This window comes from Lutra lutra, chromosome 16 (assembly GCF_902655055.1).
Source record: "Lutra lutra chromosome 16, mLutLut1.2, whole genome shotgun sequence".
NCBI classification, from domain to species: domain Eukaryota; kingdom Metazoa; phylum Chordata; class Mammalia; order Carnivora; family Mustelidae; genus Lutra; species Lutra lutra.
In genome coordinates, this window is record NC_062293.1 from 3,399,256 (window position 1) to 3,414,354 (window position 15,099).

At 62.5% G+C, this 15,099-nt stretch overlaps 1 protein-coding gene across 7 annotated transcripts in view; it reads left to right on the top strand.

Moving 5' to 3' along the window:
• DNAH17 (dynein axonemal heavy chain 17) overlaps nt 1-15,099 on the top strand; it is a 91,392-nt gene that overhangs the window by 31,275 nt on the left and 45,018 nt on the right. For all 7 annotated transcript variants that reach the window (XM_047706478.1, XM_047706479.1, XM_047706482.1 and 4 more), the window contains 15 exons: nt 541-657; nt 751-837; nt 2,034-2,186; nt 3,778-4,026; nt 5,892-6,014; nt 7,264-7,611; nt 7,704-7,795; nt 8,082-8,208; nt 8,883-9,035; nt 10,180-10,305; nt 10,407-10,514; nt 11,045-11,176; nt 11,454-11,614; nt 11,869-12,025; nt 13,158-13,262. In XM_047706478.1, the coding sequence (XP_047562434.1) occupies nt 541-657; nt 751-837; nt 2,034-2,186; nt 3,778-4,026; nt 5,892-6,014; nt 7,264-7,611; nt 7,704-7,795; nt 8,082-8,208; nt 8,883-9,035; nt 10,180-10,305; nt 10,407-10,514; nt 11,045-11,176; nt 11,454-11,614; nt 11,869-12,025; nt 13,158-13,262 (2,238 nt within the window). The remainder of the gene's footprint in view (nt 1-540; nt 658-750; nt 838-2,033; nt 2,187-3,777; nt 4,027-5,891; nt 6,015-7,263; nt 7,612-7,703; nt 7,796-8,081; nt 8,209-8,882; nt 9,036-10,179; nt 10,306-10,406; nt 10,515-11,044; nt 11,177-11,453; nt 11,615-11,868; nt 12,026-13,157; nt 13,263-15,099) is intronic.

The following is a 15,099-nucleotide window of genomic DNA, read 5'->3' on the forward strand; positions in this document are numbered from 1 at the left end:
CAGGGGTGCGGGAGCCGGTGGGGGGCACTGCCCGGGTTCCTGCTACGGGGCCGGGGCCGCCCCTGCCGCCCCGTCCACAGTCCAGTGGGGCCGGATGTGCAGCGCGTGCGGCCAGGCCTGGGGGCGACTGGTGTGAAACAGGGTTTGAGCCGTACCTCCGCCCACGGAACGCTAGCTCCTCACGAGGCAAGGGAAACCCGTCTCTTTTCCTTGTGGGCGAAGAATTTGTGGGCTGGGATTCTCTTCAAAATATTTTGTGATCCGAAGTCCAATGTTTGTGCAAGTGTGGGGGACTTTGAAAATGCCAAAACCCCTCAGATGGTTAAAGCTGTTCTGGCAAAGTTCTCGAAGTGGGGGACGGGCTGGCCGTCGCACCTGCCCAAGGTGCGGCCTCGGGGGCGCCAGCGGGGGGCGCCAGTGGAGGGAGGCACATGGGGCCCTCTGAGCTACATCGGCAAGTCCCCGGGGGTGCGGGCGATCTCGCGGTGGAGGGCGTGTAGGGGAGCAGGAAAGGAAGGCGCCCGGCCCTCGTGTGCACAGGAGCTGCCAGAGCAGTGGACAAACAGCAAGAAGCTGGCCGTCCAGGTGAAGCAGAACGTGGCGCCCCTGCAGGCCAACGAGGTCAACATCCTGAGGCGAAAGTGCCAGCAGTTCGAGGTAGAGACGCCCGGGCCGGGATGCCCTCTGCGAGGTCGGGCTGCCTCCGGGGACGGTCACCCGGGGACGGTCACCCGGGCGTTTCTCCCGCAGCGCAAGCAGCAGGAGTTCCGAGAGAAGTTCCGGCGAGAAGCCCCGTTCAGCTTCACCGACCCCGACCCCTACAAGTCCCTGAATAAGGTACGTGGGTCAAGGGCCCCCGAGCCCTCCCAGCCTCTCTCCCTGAACACTCATCCCCGGCCGCGGGGGGCCTGGCCTCGGGCCACGTGCGCACAGGTGTCCATGCGCAGCCCGCGTCTGGGGGTGCTGCTCAGAGCTGCGGGAACATCCCCGAGCCCTGCAGTCCAGCCCAGCCGCTCGGCTCCCCTGTACCTCCTTCGTCCCTGGCTCCTCCTCACCCAGCGGCTCCCTGTCACCCGGCCTGGAACCCACCTCTTGTGGCTGCTGTCTTCCCCCCGCCCTCCCTCCCGGGCCACCATGTGCCACCCACGTCCCCTTCTGCTCCCAATGTTAAGTCCACAACCAGCGTCCAATGTGCAAGAGGCACAGGGTTGGGCCTGACAGCCCTCTGGGCTGGGGGGTGAGGAGTAGGGGGTGTGTGAGCACAAAGACCCCAGGATGCCCTGGAGGGTCCCCTGCACCTCCCCCAGCCTCTGCTCTTCTCACACAGCTTCGAGGCCACCATTCCCCGAGATCTCCCCATTCGTCAGGGTCATGTGCTCACATCCCAATCCACGAGCCTGGCAGGGAGGCACATGGTCCCTCCTGGAGCCCCCAGGGCCTGGGCTGGGGCCTGCAGAGATCCAGTGTGACCTTGTTTAGGAATCGGTCCCGTGTGTGTGAAAGGCCTCTTGGAGCCACCACACACACGGGGAGCCCTCCTTCACATCCGTGCACACGTGCCCACACACGCACACTCAGACACTCAACCCCCAACCCTCACTCAACTGGTTTGGTGTGACCCTTGCTTCCCTCGTCTTATCTAGCTTGTTCTCATTTTCCAAGCCATCAAGCATTACCTCCCTCATGTTCACTAGGGTAAAAAACGGCGTGAGAACGGAGCCGTCCTGAGCCTCTCTGGGGGAAAACGGGTGTTCGCGCCTTAGTCACTTCTCCCGCCTGAGCTCCCAGTGCTAGAGCCCTGGCCAGGCGGCCAGAAGCAGGGGGCGTTGGAAGGCGGGAGGGGGTGGGCGCTGCTCTCGCCGGCCAGGTGCACCGCTCCCCCACACCGCCAGTTGGTGCGTGGGGTTCGAACACAGAACCGGGCCGGCGACCTGCAAAGATGCAGAAAAGGTCCCCGGGATGCAGCGGAGGACAAGAGTGAGGCCGGTGCCGAGCGTGAGCCACGCCACTTACCCCTCCCTCGCCGCCCCCAGCAACAAAAGAGCATCGCGTCCATGGAGAGCACCATGGAGGCCCTGTGCAAGTCGGGGAGCCTGTTTGAGGTCCCTGTCCCAGACTACAAGCAGCTCAAAGCTTGTCACAAGGAGGTCCGCCTGCTGAAGGAGCTCTGGGACATGATCGTCATGGTGAGGACGATGGCAGGTCCCTGCATGGGGGAGGGCAGCGCTGCGGGGACCCAGGGCAGGCGTGGGCGGCGAGGGGAGGCACTAGGATGTGGGGCGGCCCTGACGGCGCCCGCTCTGGGAAAGGAGACTAGCACAGGAGCACCTGTCGGCTTCGCCGGCCTCTCCCTCCGGCTTCGCCGGCCTCTCCCTCCCGCTCCCCCGTTTCCAGAAAGATGTTAGCTCTTCCCTCTTACTCTCTCCACCGAACTGCAAATCTCCGTCAAATCCTCCTCTCCCCCGAGAGAAGCCCTTCTGACTTTCTGCAGACCCGGACCTTCTCCATGAGCGGCTCCGGGGACCACCGCCTTCCCGGCCTCACCCTGGGCTCCCCCCGCACAGGAGCGTGCCGTGTCCCTCCGCTTTCTTAGTTCTCAGCACGTCGCAGTCGCGTGCTGACCCGGTCTCCGTTTGGAGCCCGTGGAGCCTCCACAGCCCTTCCGGGGGGGGACCCTCTCCAAGTCACAGGCTTGGTTACAGCCACCCCTGCAGGGAGAGGACAGACCAGAGCCTCTAGATGGTCACTTTCTTATAATGAGCTGAACCCGAGTCTCGCGTGCAGGAGGGACATTCTGGAACAGAGTCGGTAAAGCCAGGGAGGGTGGAGGGTGGGGACTGCCCATGCCCTGGGAAAGCAGCAGTCCGCACGGACTGGAGAAGAAAGCCCACGTCTCCCAGGGGCTAGCAGGAAGCATTTACAGCCAGAATAGGCAAAGGAAAACCCTCCAAGATAGGCTGCCCAGGACACTCTTACGATAACAGGATACGGAAGAAGCTAAAACCTAAAAGAGCCATCCAGTGACTCAGTGCCTGTGGGGGATTAAGGTTTCATGTCTTAGCATCTCCAGGCAGGCCTCCTTAAACCGCTGGGCCCCTTCGTCTTTTGCCACAAGCAGGCCGGTCCAGCCCGGCCCCCGGGGCCACAAGCCCCTGCACCGACAACCTCATTCCGTCCGGCCCAGCTCCATAGCCGTCTCCAGCCCACACCAAACTGAAGACCGCAGGCCTCATGGCCTTCTGTCTCCACTGCTGGTGGGGTCCTTCCCCGGGGAGACTCTGTGTCCCCGAGCTTCTAGTACGCAGTCAAGTGTCAGTGTTAAGCTGGGTCACTGCGCTCACAGCCCCAAGAGGACCTCCCTGTCGTCCGGAAGTACGTCTCTCTTCCCTGCAAAGGCCACACACGGGCTCCATTCAGCCCTCAGGGGCCCTCTTTCTGGGCTGTGTAGCTGCGTGTGTGTCCGTGGCGGCCAAGGGTCCCAGAGCTCCGCGTCGAGCCCCGGGAATTCAGCGCGCTCTGCCCCAGAGGGCCAGGCGTCGCTGTCACGTTTCCCTGGTTGGGGCAGGTCACAGGGCCCCACCCAGGAGCAGGGGACCGGGGGCCCGGGAGCGGCGGCGGCCCGCCCCCAGGGTTCTGCCGAAGGAGAGTCCAGCTGCTGACTTTGGAGCCGCGTCTCTGCACGCGGGCTCTCCCCGCTGGCGTCCGTCCACCGTCCCCCCCCTCGGCTGGCAGCCCCCCACGTCCCGCATCCCCAGCCCTCACTGACCACCCCCCCAGGTGAACAGCAGCATCGACAGCTGGAAGACCACCAAGTGGAAAGACATCAACGTTGAGCAGATGGACATAGACTGTAAGAAGTTTGCCAAAGACGTGCGGTCTCTGGACAAGGAGATGAGGAGCTGGGACGCCTTCGTGGGGCTGGACAACACCGTCAAGAACATGATCACGTCCCTGCGCGCCGTGAGCGAGCTGCAGAACCCGGCCATCCGCGACCGCCACTGGCAACAGCTCATGCAGGCCACCCAGGTACTGCCCCCTGGCGGCCGGCCGGCCTCACTGCGGGACAGGCGGGCCCCGGGTGGACGGAGCTGGGCTCTCGCAGGGCTGGGGCCGGTCCGGTCCCACGGGGCGGGGCGCTCCGAAGGCACCCACGCTGGCTGGAGGGCTCCGCGGTGGCCATCTGGACAGCCTTAATAATTTTCTTTAAGATTTTATATATTTATTTTAGTGCCAGAGAATGACAGAGAGAGAGAGAGAGAGAGAGCAGGGGGAGCAGCAGGCAGAGAGAGGGGAAGCAGGCTCCCCACTGAGCAGGGAGCCTGATGCGGGACTCGATCCCAGGACCCCGAGATCATGACCTGAGCCGAAGGCAGATGCTTCACCGACAGAGCCCTCCTGGCGCCCCGATTCTTAAGAATTTTTAATGAAGGGCCCCGTCATTTTCATTTGGCACAGGGCCTCGCTAATTATGCAGCTGCTTTCGGAGTAGGTGGACTGTCCACAGGGGTTGGGAATTTTGGCTTCCCCGTGCACCCCAGGAGCACAGAGTCCTAGTGCCCAGATGTTCCCGTGGCACCCCCTAGTTGGAGGGTGTGGTTACCGGTGTCGACAACCCCGGGAGGCAGACAGCAACACGTCCCACCATCAGCACATGGAGCCAAACTGTCCTGAAGACCTGCTTGGCAGAGCGGCCCTGCGGAGGCCGATACCGGGGCGGGAAGGGAGCCTCTGCTCTCAGGGAACCTCAGACAAGGACAGCACTGGATGGTCCTGGGTCTAGAGGAGGCGACGCCTGAGAGGAGGGAAGAACAGAAAAGGCTGCAGGAGCCTGTGGGGTGTGGCTGGAGGCTCGGGGGAGCTACATGGGACAGGCGGGAGGGCTGGGCTATCGGGAGGGCTCGAACACAGACCACAGCTTTGCCCCGTCCAGGCGGCCTGGGAGAGACCCCCGGCCAGGGGTCAACAAACAGCTAAAACGTCCCAGTGGAGGACCTAGCGGACCCCGGGCAGACAGATGTCCTCCCAGATGTGACGGGGAGACACTCCGTTCTCTCCGTTAGTTAAACCAGTCTCCACGGGGGCTCAGGACCGGTGCTCGGAAATGGTGTGACAGCGAGGCCGGAGGACAGGACCTGGAAGGGGCGTGAGGGTTGGGAGGCACTGTGCTGGCACTTGCTGCTGTTACTGGGGCAACAGCGCCCGAGACTCGGCCGTGCCTGCTGTTAACAGAGGTCGGTAGCATCAATCCCTGGGCAGGTGCGCCGGCGTCCTGGGGCTACCACAGCAAAGAGCCACAAGCAGGGGTTCAGACCACAGACGTCTAATCCTTCATGGCTCTGGGGCTACGAGTCTGCCGTCGAGGTGTGGGCAGGGCACCTCCCTCTGAAGGCTCCTGGGGACAGTCCTTCCCCATCTCCAGCTGGCGGAGGCCCCGGGCATCCCTTGGCTTGTGGCTGCGTCCCTCCAATCTCAGTGCCTACCACCACGTGGCTTTCTTCCCCATTCCGAATCCCCCTGTCCTTTCTCTTCTAAGAACGCCTGTCATTTAGGTCCTACATGGATAATCCAGGACGATCTCCTCTCAGGATTCCTGGCACCAGCCAAGACCCTATTCCCAAATAAGGTCATATTGTGAGGTCTGGGCAGACAGGAACTTGGGAGAAACACTTCAAAGCGCTACAGGGGGCTCAGCCAATACACGGTGTTATGGGGAGGAAAGGCGAGTCTCGGAGCAGAAGCTCCCCGAAGTCACAGAGCCAGGAAATGGTGACGCAGAGCTTCCAACCCTCCCTCTTACCCCGGATTACTCACCGACCTGCGTCTCCACAAAGGACAAAGACGTCTGTCCGGGACATATGACCTTAGCTGGAACATGCCTATTTTTCCCCCAGGTGAAATTTGAAATGTCAGATGAGACCACGCTGGCGGATTTGCTGCAGCTAGACCTCCACAAGTACGAGGATGAGGTTCGGAACATCGTGGACAAGGCTGTGAAGGAGTCGGGGATGGAGAAGGTATTTTTCTTTTGTCGACGGCAGAACGTGTGCTGTGCGGGACGACGCTAGGCCGGCCCGGCGCCTACGAACATCTTGCTTCTTGTGGGGGTCTGTGGGTCGCTTGACTCAGGAATAAAGTCTGGTGGGCTCTCCCTTAACCAACCCATGATGGAAATCTTGTAAAAAATTTCCAGGATGTATCACTGGAGAAGGGATCCCTTGGTTCTAGCTCCGCGCCCTGTGTGCACTAGTATGTGCACTGAACAACGGCCTGGGCGCTCTCCTCTTGTGCATCAGCCTAGCGACTTGGAGAAGAGGCTGGAGGAGGGAAGGCGGGAGGCCTAGCCATCGGGGTGGGTGACGAGCCACCAGCTGGCACAGTCCCCAGACACAGGGAAACACGACGGGGGGCTCCTTCTGCAATACACATCTCCCTCCTCACCTGCTCTGTGTGAGCCTTCACACTTGGGTTTTCTTCCTATTTTTTTTTTTAAGATTTTATTTATTTAGTTGTCAGAGAGAGATAGTGAGAGAGAGCACAAGTGGGAGGAAGGGGCAGAGGGAGAGGGAGAAGCCGGCTTCCTGCTGAGCAGGGAGCCCAATGCAGGGCTCCATCCCAAGACCCCGGGATCATGACTGAGCCGAAGGCAGAAGCTTGACCCAGTGAGCCACTCAGGCATCCATCTCCTCTTTTTTTAAGAAAACAGCTTTACTGAGCTATCACTGGCATGCTGTACTGTTCACCCACTTAACGTGTACAGTTCAGTGGCTTTTTAGCATAGTCACGGAAGTGGGCAACCGTCACGTGGTAGAATTATTCAATGTTAGAACGTTTTCACCAGCTCAGAAAGAAAGCCGCTCCCTCCAGGAACCCCTATCTTCCCGCACATCCCCGTCCCACCCCCACTGACCCACTTCCTGTCCCCACGGACTCGCCTGTTCTGGACATTTCAAGAGGATGGAATCGCGCAGGACTGGGCCTCGCCTGGCCGGCCTCGTCGACTTGGCGTGATGAAGTCAGGATCCAGCCATGCGGGAACCCGAGGCAGACCCTCATTTCTCCTTAGGGCTGAGCGGCGTTCTGACGCTCTGTCCCACCACACCTGTCCGTCTACGGACGGACGTTTGCGTCATTGCTCCCTTTTGGCGACGGTCAATGTCGTCGGTAGGAAGGTTCCAGATTTCCGGAAGCAGGGCTTCCCTCTGGGTCCTTCTCGGCCCCTCTGGCCAGCCGCCGAGTGATATGTCCCCCCGTGTCCCCCGAAAGGTGCTGAAAGCCCTGGACACCACGTGGTCCAGCATGGAGTTCGGGCACGAGCCGCACCCACGCACGGGCACCGTGATGCTCAAGGCGGACGAGGTGCTGGTGGAGACCTTGGAAGACAACCAGGTGCAGCTGCAGAACCTGATGACTTCCAAGTACCTGTCGCACTTCCTGAAGGAAGTGACGAGCTGGCAGCAGAAACTGTCCACGGCGGACGCGGTCCTCTCCGTCTGGTTCGAGGTGCAGCGGACCTGGAGCCACCTGGAGAGCATCTTTATTGGCTCCGAGGACATCCGCGCACAGCTGCCAGAGGACTCCAGGCGCTTCGACGACATCGACACGGAGTTCAAGGTGAGCATGGCCCTCCGCCTCCCTGCGTACGGTCAGAAGTGGCGACCCCGGAGAGCCCGCGCCGCTCACGCCCCGGGGCCCATCTCCTCCAGGCCCTGATGGAGGAGGCCGTGAAAACGCCCAACGTGATCGAGGCCACCAACAAGCCCGGGCTCTACGACAAACTGGAGAATCTGAAGAAGAAGTAGGTCCCCGAGGCTGGGCGGGGGAGGGGTGTCCTGAGCCAGCAGCCCCCGCCACCAGGACAGGGCAAACTCCTCCCTGGGAGCTGGTGCTCCCGGCCTCGTGGTGCCACGCCGGCCACACGGCATGTCCTCAGTCTCAGAGGGACACCCACACGGCAGGTCGGGTTCCAGGGTCTGAGTCTGACCCGGGGCTGCGAACAGACGGGCATCTCCAGGGCGGTGGTGCCGCGCGGACGGGCTGGGCCTCAGAAGGCCTCCACAGCCCCGTGGCCTCCCTCCTCCCAGCTTGGCTGTGTGCGAAAAGGCCTTGGCAGAATACTTAGAGACGAAAAGACTGGCTTTCCCGAGGTTCTACTTTGTCTCCTCAGCTGACCTCCTGGACATCCTCTCCAACGGAAACGACCCTGTGGAGGTAGGCGGCCCCGTGCTCGCCCCCACGACTGGGTGACCCTGTGTGCACGGAGGTCCCTGGACCACCTCCACGAAGTCACCCATGCCAGAAACCGCTGGGGGCCTGGCCGTGGCCCCTTGCCTCATGTTCCTCGTCTGGAAAGTGGGTTAGATGCCAGGGGCTTAGCGAGATGGTGTTTCTGGGAGACTTGCTCACTAGGTGGCCGCTGGCTCATCCTGACAGATCTGGGCCCCCAGGAGCCAGGAAGATGTGTCCTCGAGGCTCCTCTGAAAAGAGAGGGGGCTTAACTAATTAGGTGAAGGGAAAACCCAATCTTTTATTTGAATCCTAAAATTGCAGGATGCGCCAGAAGGGAGGCACGGGGTGGCCCAAGGAAATGAGCCCAGGGCCTGGGGACAGCCTTGTCAAGGAAAAGCGTCCGGTCACCTTCAGGAACAGACCTTTGTCCCTGAAGCCTGGATCCCGAGACTGGTCTCCGAGTCGCCCCTCAGAGCTGCTGGGCGGGGCCCTTGGATGGCTAAGCGCGTTTTGTTAACACCGAGCAGACACGGGGGGGCAGGGGCATTCCAAAACAGAAAAGACCTTAAAATGCCCCAAGGAGAACCCGGCTGTGCCCGCGCCCCCTCCGAGGCCCTGGGCTCCGTGACCCCGTGTCTGCACCCCCACCCCCGCAGGTGAGCCGCCACCTGGCCAAGCTCTTCGACAGCCTGTGTAAGCTCAAGTTTCGCCTCGACTCCGACGAAAAGCCTCTCAAATTCGGCCTGGGCATGTTCAGCAAGGAGGACGAGTACGTGGACTTTGACCAAGAGTGTGACCTCTCGGGGCAGGTGAGTGCCGGCCGCACATCAGGACGGAGCGGCCGCAGGGCCACCCAGCCCGGGACTGTCCCTTGCCCGGGCAAGTGCTCCAGCGGCTTCCGTGGACAGTCTCCAGCACAGCCTGACCTGCGCAGTCTGGGGTGCATCTCGAGAAAAAACAGAGGGAGGAGGGGAAGGGAGAGGTTTGTGGACGCTGGTGAGCTGTCCTCTGTGAGGCCCCGCACGCCTGAGCCGTTGCGTTCTGACCCCGGAACAGAACGATCGGCTTTAGGGCTTTGGCGTGCCAGAGGAGGTCTCCCCACCGCGGGGGCCCCGTTCCTGTCCCAGCCACCCTCGAGGCGGCCCCCTCCGGCCGACGCCACGCGTCCCCGTATCTCACCGCCCAACTCGGCCACCATATCGACACGACATTTTCCTGAGTGAAATGTAATTTGGAGAGAAATCAGCTTGGGGGGAAAAGAAGAAAATCTCACACAAGAAACAAGAAAACTGGAGCTTCAGAAACGTGGGCCTGGAGCTCCAGTGGGTTTGCTCTGCACAGACGGGCTTGTGGGGGGCCTGGCGAGACCCCGTCATCACAGCGGGCTTGGACGCGCTCCCCGTGCTCAGCTCCTTGTGGACACAACCGTGGCACCGTGTTTACAGTTTAGGAGGCAAACGAAGCCGACGGCCCTGTTTGGATCTTCCCTGCGACTGGCGGTGGCTAGTGGAGGGCTTGTATTTTAAAATACAAAGAAGGCTTGTCTGCAAATAAAGTAGTTTTGTCCTGTGTGACCATCTTGGACCCTGAGACCAGGCCCCCTGAGGAGCAGGCAGAACCCACTGGGGACTTGGGAGGACAGACGTCGCGTCTCCCATCATCAGCAGCACCGCAGGGGCTCGGACGTAGCCTGTCTTCTAGAATTTTCTCTGGATCCCCTCCCTGGTCCGCCTAGCAATAGCGTGTGCACGTGAACGGCCAGTGCAACAAGTCCTCCAGGGGACGGGTGCCCCCGGGCTTCCCAACCGCATCTGTTAAGTGGGTCTTTCTCACTGCTCACCCCCCGGGGTGACAGTTGTGGCAAACGGCCCAGTTCTTCTCTGAACGACAAAGCAAGTGTTTGGAACCCACAGCCCGCAGGGCCTGCCCAGTCAGCGTGTCCCCCGTCCCCAGGTGGAAGTGTGGCTGAACCGAGTTCTGGACCGCATGTGTGCCACCCTGCGGCACGAGATCCCAGAGGCCGTGGTGACCTACGAGGAAAAGCCGAGGGAGCAGTGGATCTTCGATTACCCGGCCCAGGTCCTGGGGAGGGGCTCGGGAGGGGGCGCGGCCCCCCGGCGTTGGCCTCCTCGCCGGCAGGGGCCACTGCACCGGGGGTGTCGCTCACCGTCTGCTTGCAGATCGCGCTCACGTGCACGCAGATCTGGTGGACCACCGAGGTGGGCCTGGCCTTCGCGCGGCTGGAGGAAGGCTACGAGAGCTCCGTCAAGGATTACAGCAAGAAACAGGTGCGGTTGGTCGAAGCCCTGCGCGCGCTGCCGGCCGGTCAAGGTCGGTCAAAAGCGCCAAACCGTGGCCCTCCGCGCCCCGCCTCAGTGGTGCTGCCCAAGGGTAGAAAATGGAAATACACAATTGGAAATTCGCAGTTTTCTTTTCTTTTTTTTCCTTTGGCCTGGAAATCAGCAGCTCAATTTGTGCGCATATCCTGGGCTTACATGGCAATACCGTAGAGACGGTCTGCGCGGCTCTAGAAGCCCCGTTTGTACCTAGTATCCACCATCTCCCCGCGGTGCTGGACTTGCCCCCGCGACGTCCTTCTCAGGGGCTCCGTGGCATCCCAACGCGGCTCACCCCACCCCCCCCAGCTGGGGGACATGCAGAGCTTTTTCTGTGCTTTGTGTTTGTCACTAAGAGGACGGTGGTCTTCCCCCCCGCCCCCCTGCAAGCCGTGAGGCCCCAGGGGACCCACAGGGGCCGGGGCGAGCGCGATGGGCAGGCCACACGCAGTGTCCCAGCCCAGGGGCCTTGGTCCCCACAGATCAGCCAGCTGAACGCACTTATCACCCTGCTCATCGGAAACCTCAGCGCAGGTGACAGGATGAAGGTCATGACCATCTGTACCATCGACGTGCACGCGCGGGACGTGGTTGCCAAAATGATCACAGCCAAGGCACGGGAGCCGGGGAAGGGCCGGGACCGGGTCGGGATCTGGTGTTCGGGGGCTCCAGCCCCCGTTAGCACCTCTTCGCTGGGGAGGTGGCTCTCCTCCTGGCACCAGCCAGCCCTCCCCACTGCCCCTGGGGAGCCGTCAGAGGAGCCATCGGTAGGAGGGGCCACTCCTCCGCAGGACTCGGCTGGGGGCGGCCCTGGGGTGGACGTGCATCCAGGGGAAGGAGCGGGGGCTTCCCCGGGCGGGCCGGGCCCCCACACTCCTGCTCCTCCCGCAGGTGGAGAGCGCCCAGGCCTTCACGTGGCAGTCGCAGCTGCGGCATCGCTGGGACGAGGAGAAGAAGCACTGCTTTGCCAACATCTGTGACGCCCAAATCCAGTACTCCTATGAGTACCTGGGCAACACACCGCGGCTGGTCATCACCCCGCTCACGGACAGGTGGGCGCGCCAGCCGCCTTAGCAGGGGTAGGGGGACCGTGCCTGGACTCACCCCTGCCGCCGGCCAGACAGCCAGCCTCGGGGGCCGTCAGTGCGAGCTGTGCGGTTCCGGGGGAGTTGCTCGACCTCTCTGAGGGCCTGCAAAGTGGGGGTGCCCCCCTGGAGCCGAGTGGGTGTCACCTGGACGAGGTGAGCTGTTTCGACCGTGAAAGGGAAGGGGGCGGCCGGGGGTCAACGCATGTGGTCCGTTGCAGATGCTACATAACCTTGACCCAGTCCCTGCACCTGATCATGGGCGGGGCCCCCGCTGGCCCTGCCGGAACCGGCAAGACAGAGACAACCAAGGATCTGGGCAGGGCCCTGGGCACCATGGTGTACGTCTTCAACTGCTCGGAGCAAATGGACTACAAGGTGGGCTCCAAGCCTGGAGGGGCCAGAGGGCCCGTGGGGACCACACACCGCATCTCTTGGGCCCCACACGCGTTCAAGGTGCCTGGACACTGTGGGCAGAACTGGGGGAGGCGGCACCGGGCTCTCCGTCTGCTGACGGTCCCCGCCCTGAGGTCCAGCTGAGCAGCCCCGTCCCTGCCAGTGGAGCCCTGTGGGGGTGGCAGACATGTCCAGAGGAGGCTCCTAGGATCAACAAACCTAGGCCCAAAGTCCCACCTTGGGAGGTCGCCTCCTCCCAGCCTCCCTTCCAAGCTCTCCCCAGGCAGCTGGGGGGTCCCAACAGAGGGATTGCTTCTGTTGTGGTTCAGCGTGGGGCTTTGGGGTAAAAGCGAGTCCGGGCAGGCTGAGGAGGGGAGCCAGGTGACAGCCAGGGGATAGTGGTCCCTGGAGACTGTGCAGCTCGCTGTCGGATCTCCACGGGCCCCACAGGAGAGCAGAGCCTCCTGGAGGCCCAGCAGGGCCGCCTCTGTGGGAGGGATAGGGTAGGCCTGGCGTCAGGAGCCTGGGCCCACAGGAGTCCCCTCCCCTCCCCACCCGTATTTGAGCCCCAAGGCCAACCCTCCTGAGCTTGAGGCTGCTCTCTCCCAGTCAAGGCCACAGACCACTCCAGTCTCTGGATTTCAGAAAAGCATCCCAGGGGCATTTAACACTCACCTAGAATCCTACATGGAGACCCTGAAGAATCCTCATCACCCAATGAGACCTGGAGAGACACAAACATCTAGAAGGAAATCTGACATGCACGCCCACCTCCCATCTGAGAGAGAAGCCCCCTCCCTTGGGTGCAAGAAAAAACCGCAAGGGCTACATTTTACACAATTGCTCTTATCTGAGCCATCCAGGTGGGGGGCTAGGGAAGCGCCCACCCCAGGGAGGTCACAGGGCAAGGCTGGGCTCTTGCTGGCAGCCAGCCCTCCACGCCTGGACCCCTCCTGAGGAGTGGGTGCTGGCCTGCTGGCCTCCCCCAGGCCCCAGAGCTCCCCGACCTGACCCTTGGTCAGGACTGTGACCCAGAGGAAGGGGCAGGTGGGAGGCTCCTGGCAGTTGGGCGGCCCTCTGAGTCTCTACCTCTCCCCCATCTCCCCCTTCCTAGTCCTGTGGAAACATATATAAGGGCCTGGCTCAGACTGGAGCGTGGGGCTGCTTCGATGAGTTTAACCGGATCTCAGTGGAGGTCTTGTCCGTGATCGCTGTGCAGGTAGGGTCCTGCCCGTGGTCTGCAGGTCATGGCGGAGCTGGGGCTTGTCAGCTCACCTGCTAACCCTCACACCAGACACTCCGCTCGGGCCTATGACCCTCCTTGCCCGTCCCCAATGGGCAGTGCCATGCAGGGGGGTGTGGCCTGGAGGAGGGAGACCCCAGCCCAGTCCTTCAGGGACCTGAAGTCCCGGTGGGCACACAGAAGAATCAGATAGGGCAGCCTAGATGTAACCGGAGACACATGAAGGTATAATTAATTGTGCTCGGAGGATAAGGACAGAGGTTACAGTTGTCCATGAAGGATGCCTTAGACAGCGGTGCTGGGAGAAGGACAGGGAGGAGGAGTGGGGAGAAGGAAGGGAGGGAGGAAATACACCCATGAGCTTCGGGCACAAAGGGTGGGGAGGCTGGGAGGCGGTGGGAGCCGGGTTCTCAGACAGGGGACAGCTCTGTGCCGGCACGGCCCATGTGTCTGGAGGAATGTTCCCAGGTTGTACATGAACCCTCGGATCCTATGTGCACTGGAGGTGAGAGCCACAGGGCTCGCTCAGGGGGCCAAGGCAAAGCGTGAGGTCCAGAATCCACGTGAATATTCCAAAAGGGCCCAGGGGGTGCGGCCAGTGCAGGGGCTGGGACCCTTCGTCCCCCCAGCGCAGTAGACGGAGAAGCAGAGACCAGGTCCCTGCAGCCGGCGCCCCTGACCCACACGGGAGGATGCAGACCAGGGCGGGAGGGGCCGAGCTGAAACCAGCCCCCGCCACGCAGGACCCGCAACTGATGACTCACTGGACTCCCAGCTCCGAGCTTGGCCGTGATTTTGGCCCCTCCCGACCCTGTACGGTGGTTTCACGGACACAAGCTCACGGGCAGGATTGGGCATGTTGTGGGAGGCCAGCGACCACCAGACCGTTAGCCTCCTACCACAGAGCTGTCCCCGAGCCCTGGGCTGGAGGCCAGGGAGGCAGAGAGAGAACCAAGGCCGTGGCCTCGAGGTCCCCCGACCCCCACGAGTATAGCCCCAGAGTGCCCCACCCCCAAAGTCGGTACATGGACCCCACCATGTGACCACCAAGAACCGGGCCAGGATGCTAGGAGAGGCTTTGCACAGAGGGGAGGCAGTGAAGAAGCTAAGGGGTGGCTCCCCCCACTCTGGCCACCAGCCCTGCCCCAGGGGAGCCTGGTGGACCAGCCGGGGAAAGAGGCCAGGCCCCAGGGCAGGAGCTTGGCTGAGAAGGTGGAGACCCTGAATTCAAGGCCTGGGGTTGGAGGGTTTTAACCTCGATCATCTGGCGCCCTCCAGTGGTGGCGCGCAGGCTTGCAGGGGTTCAGCAGGAGCGGAGGGTCCCCTCCCCCACCACCCCCCACACCCCTGGCCAGTGAGCCCGGAGATTTAGGATTCCGCCAGTGCCGGGTTCTCAGACCGTGTGGCACGGGGCTGGCTGCTGAGGAGTGCTCCCAAGGAGTCTGCCAGCGACACCACTCCCCAGGGAGGCCGCCCTGCCGTGGGGCTGGGGGAGGGGCTGCATTCTGCTGGGGGACACGGAAGCCCAGCCCCCATGACGTGCTGCACAGCCCACAGGGCAGCACTCACCAACCAGCAGAGTCAGGAATTTGGAGCAGACCAGTGGTTGCTTGTGGGGGGGTGGTCACGGGGAGGGTGGGGGCAGGGGGAGGTGGGTATGACTACAGAAGGGGACGTGAGGGGTCCTCGCGGGGACGGCAGCGCCCAGGTCCCAGCTGTGACCCTGCCCCGTGGTCGTGCAAGGTGCTCCTGGCGGGGGAACGCCGGGGAGGGGGGCATGGGGGCCCAGGACCGTGTCCCCCTCCCTTAGTTC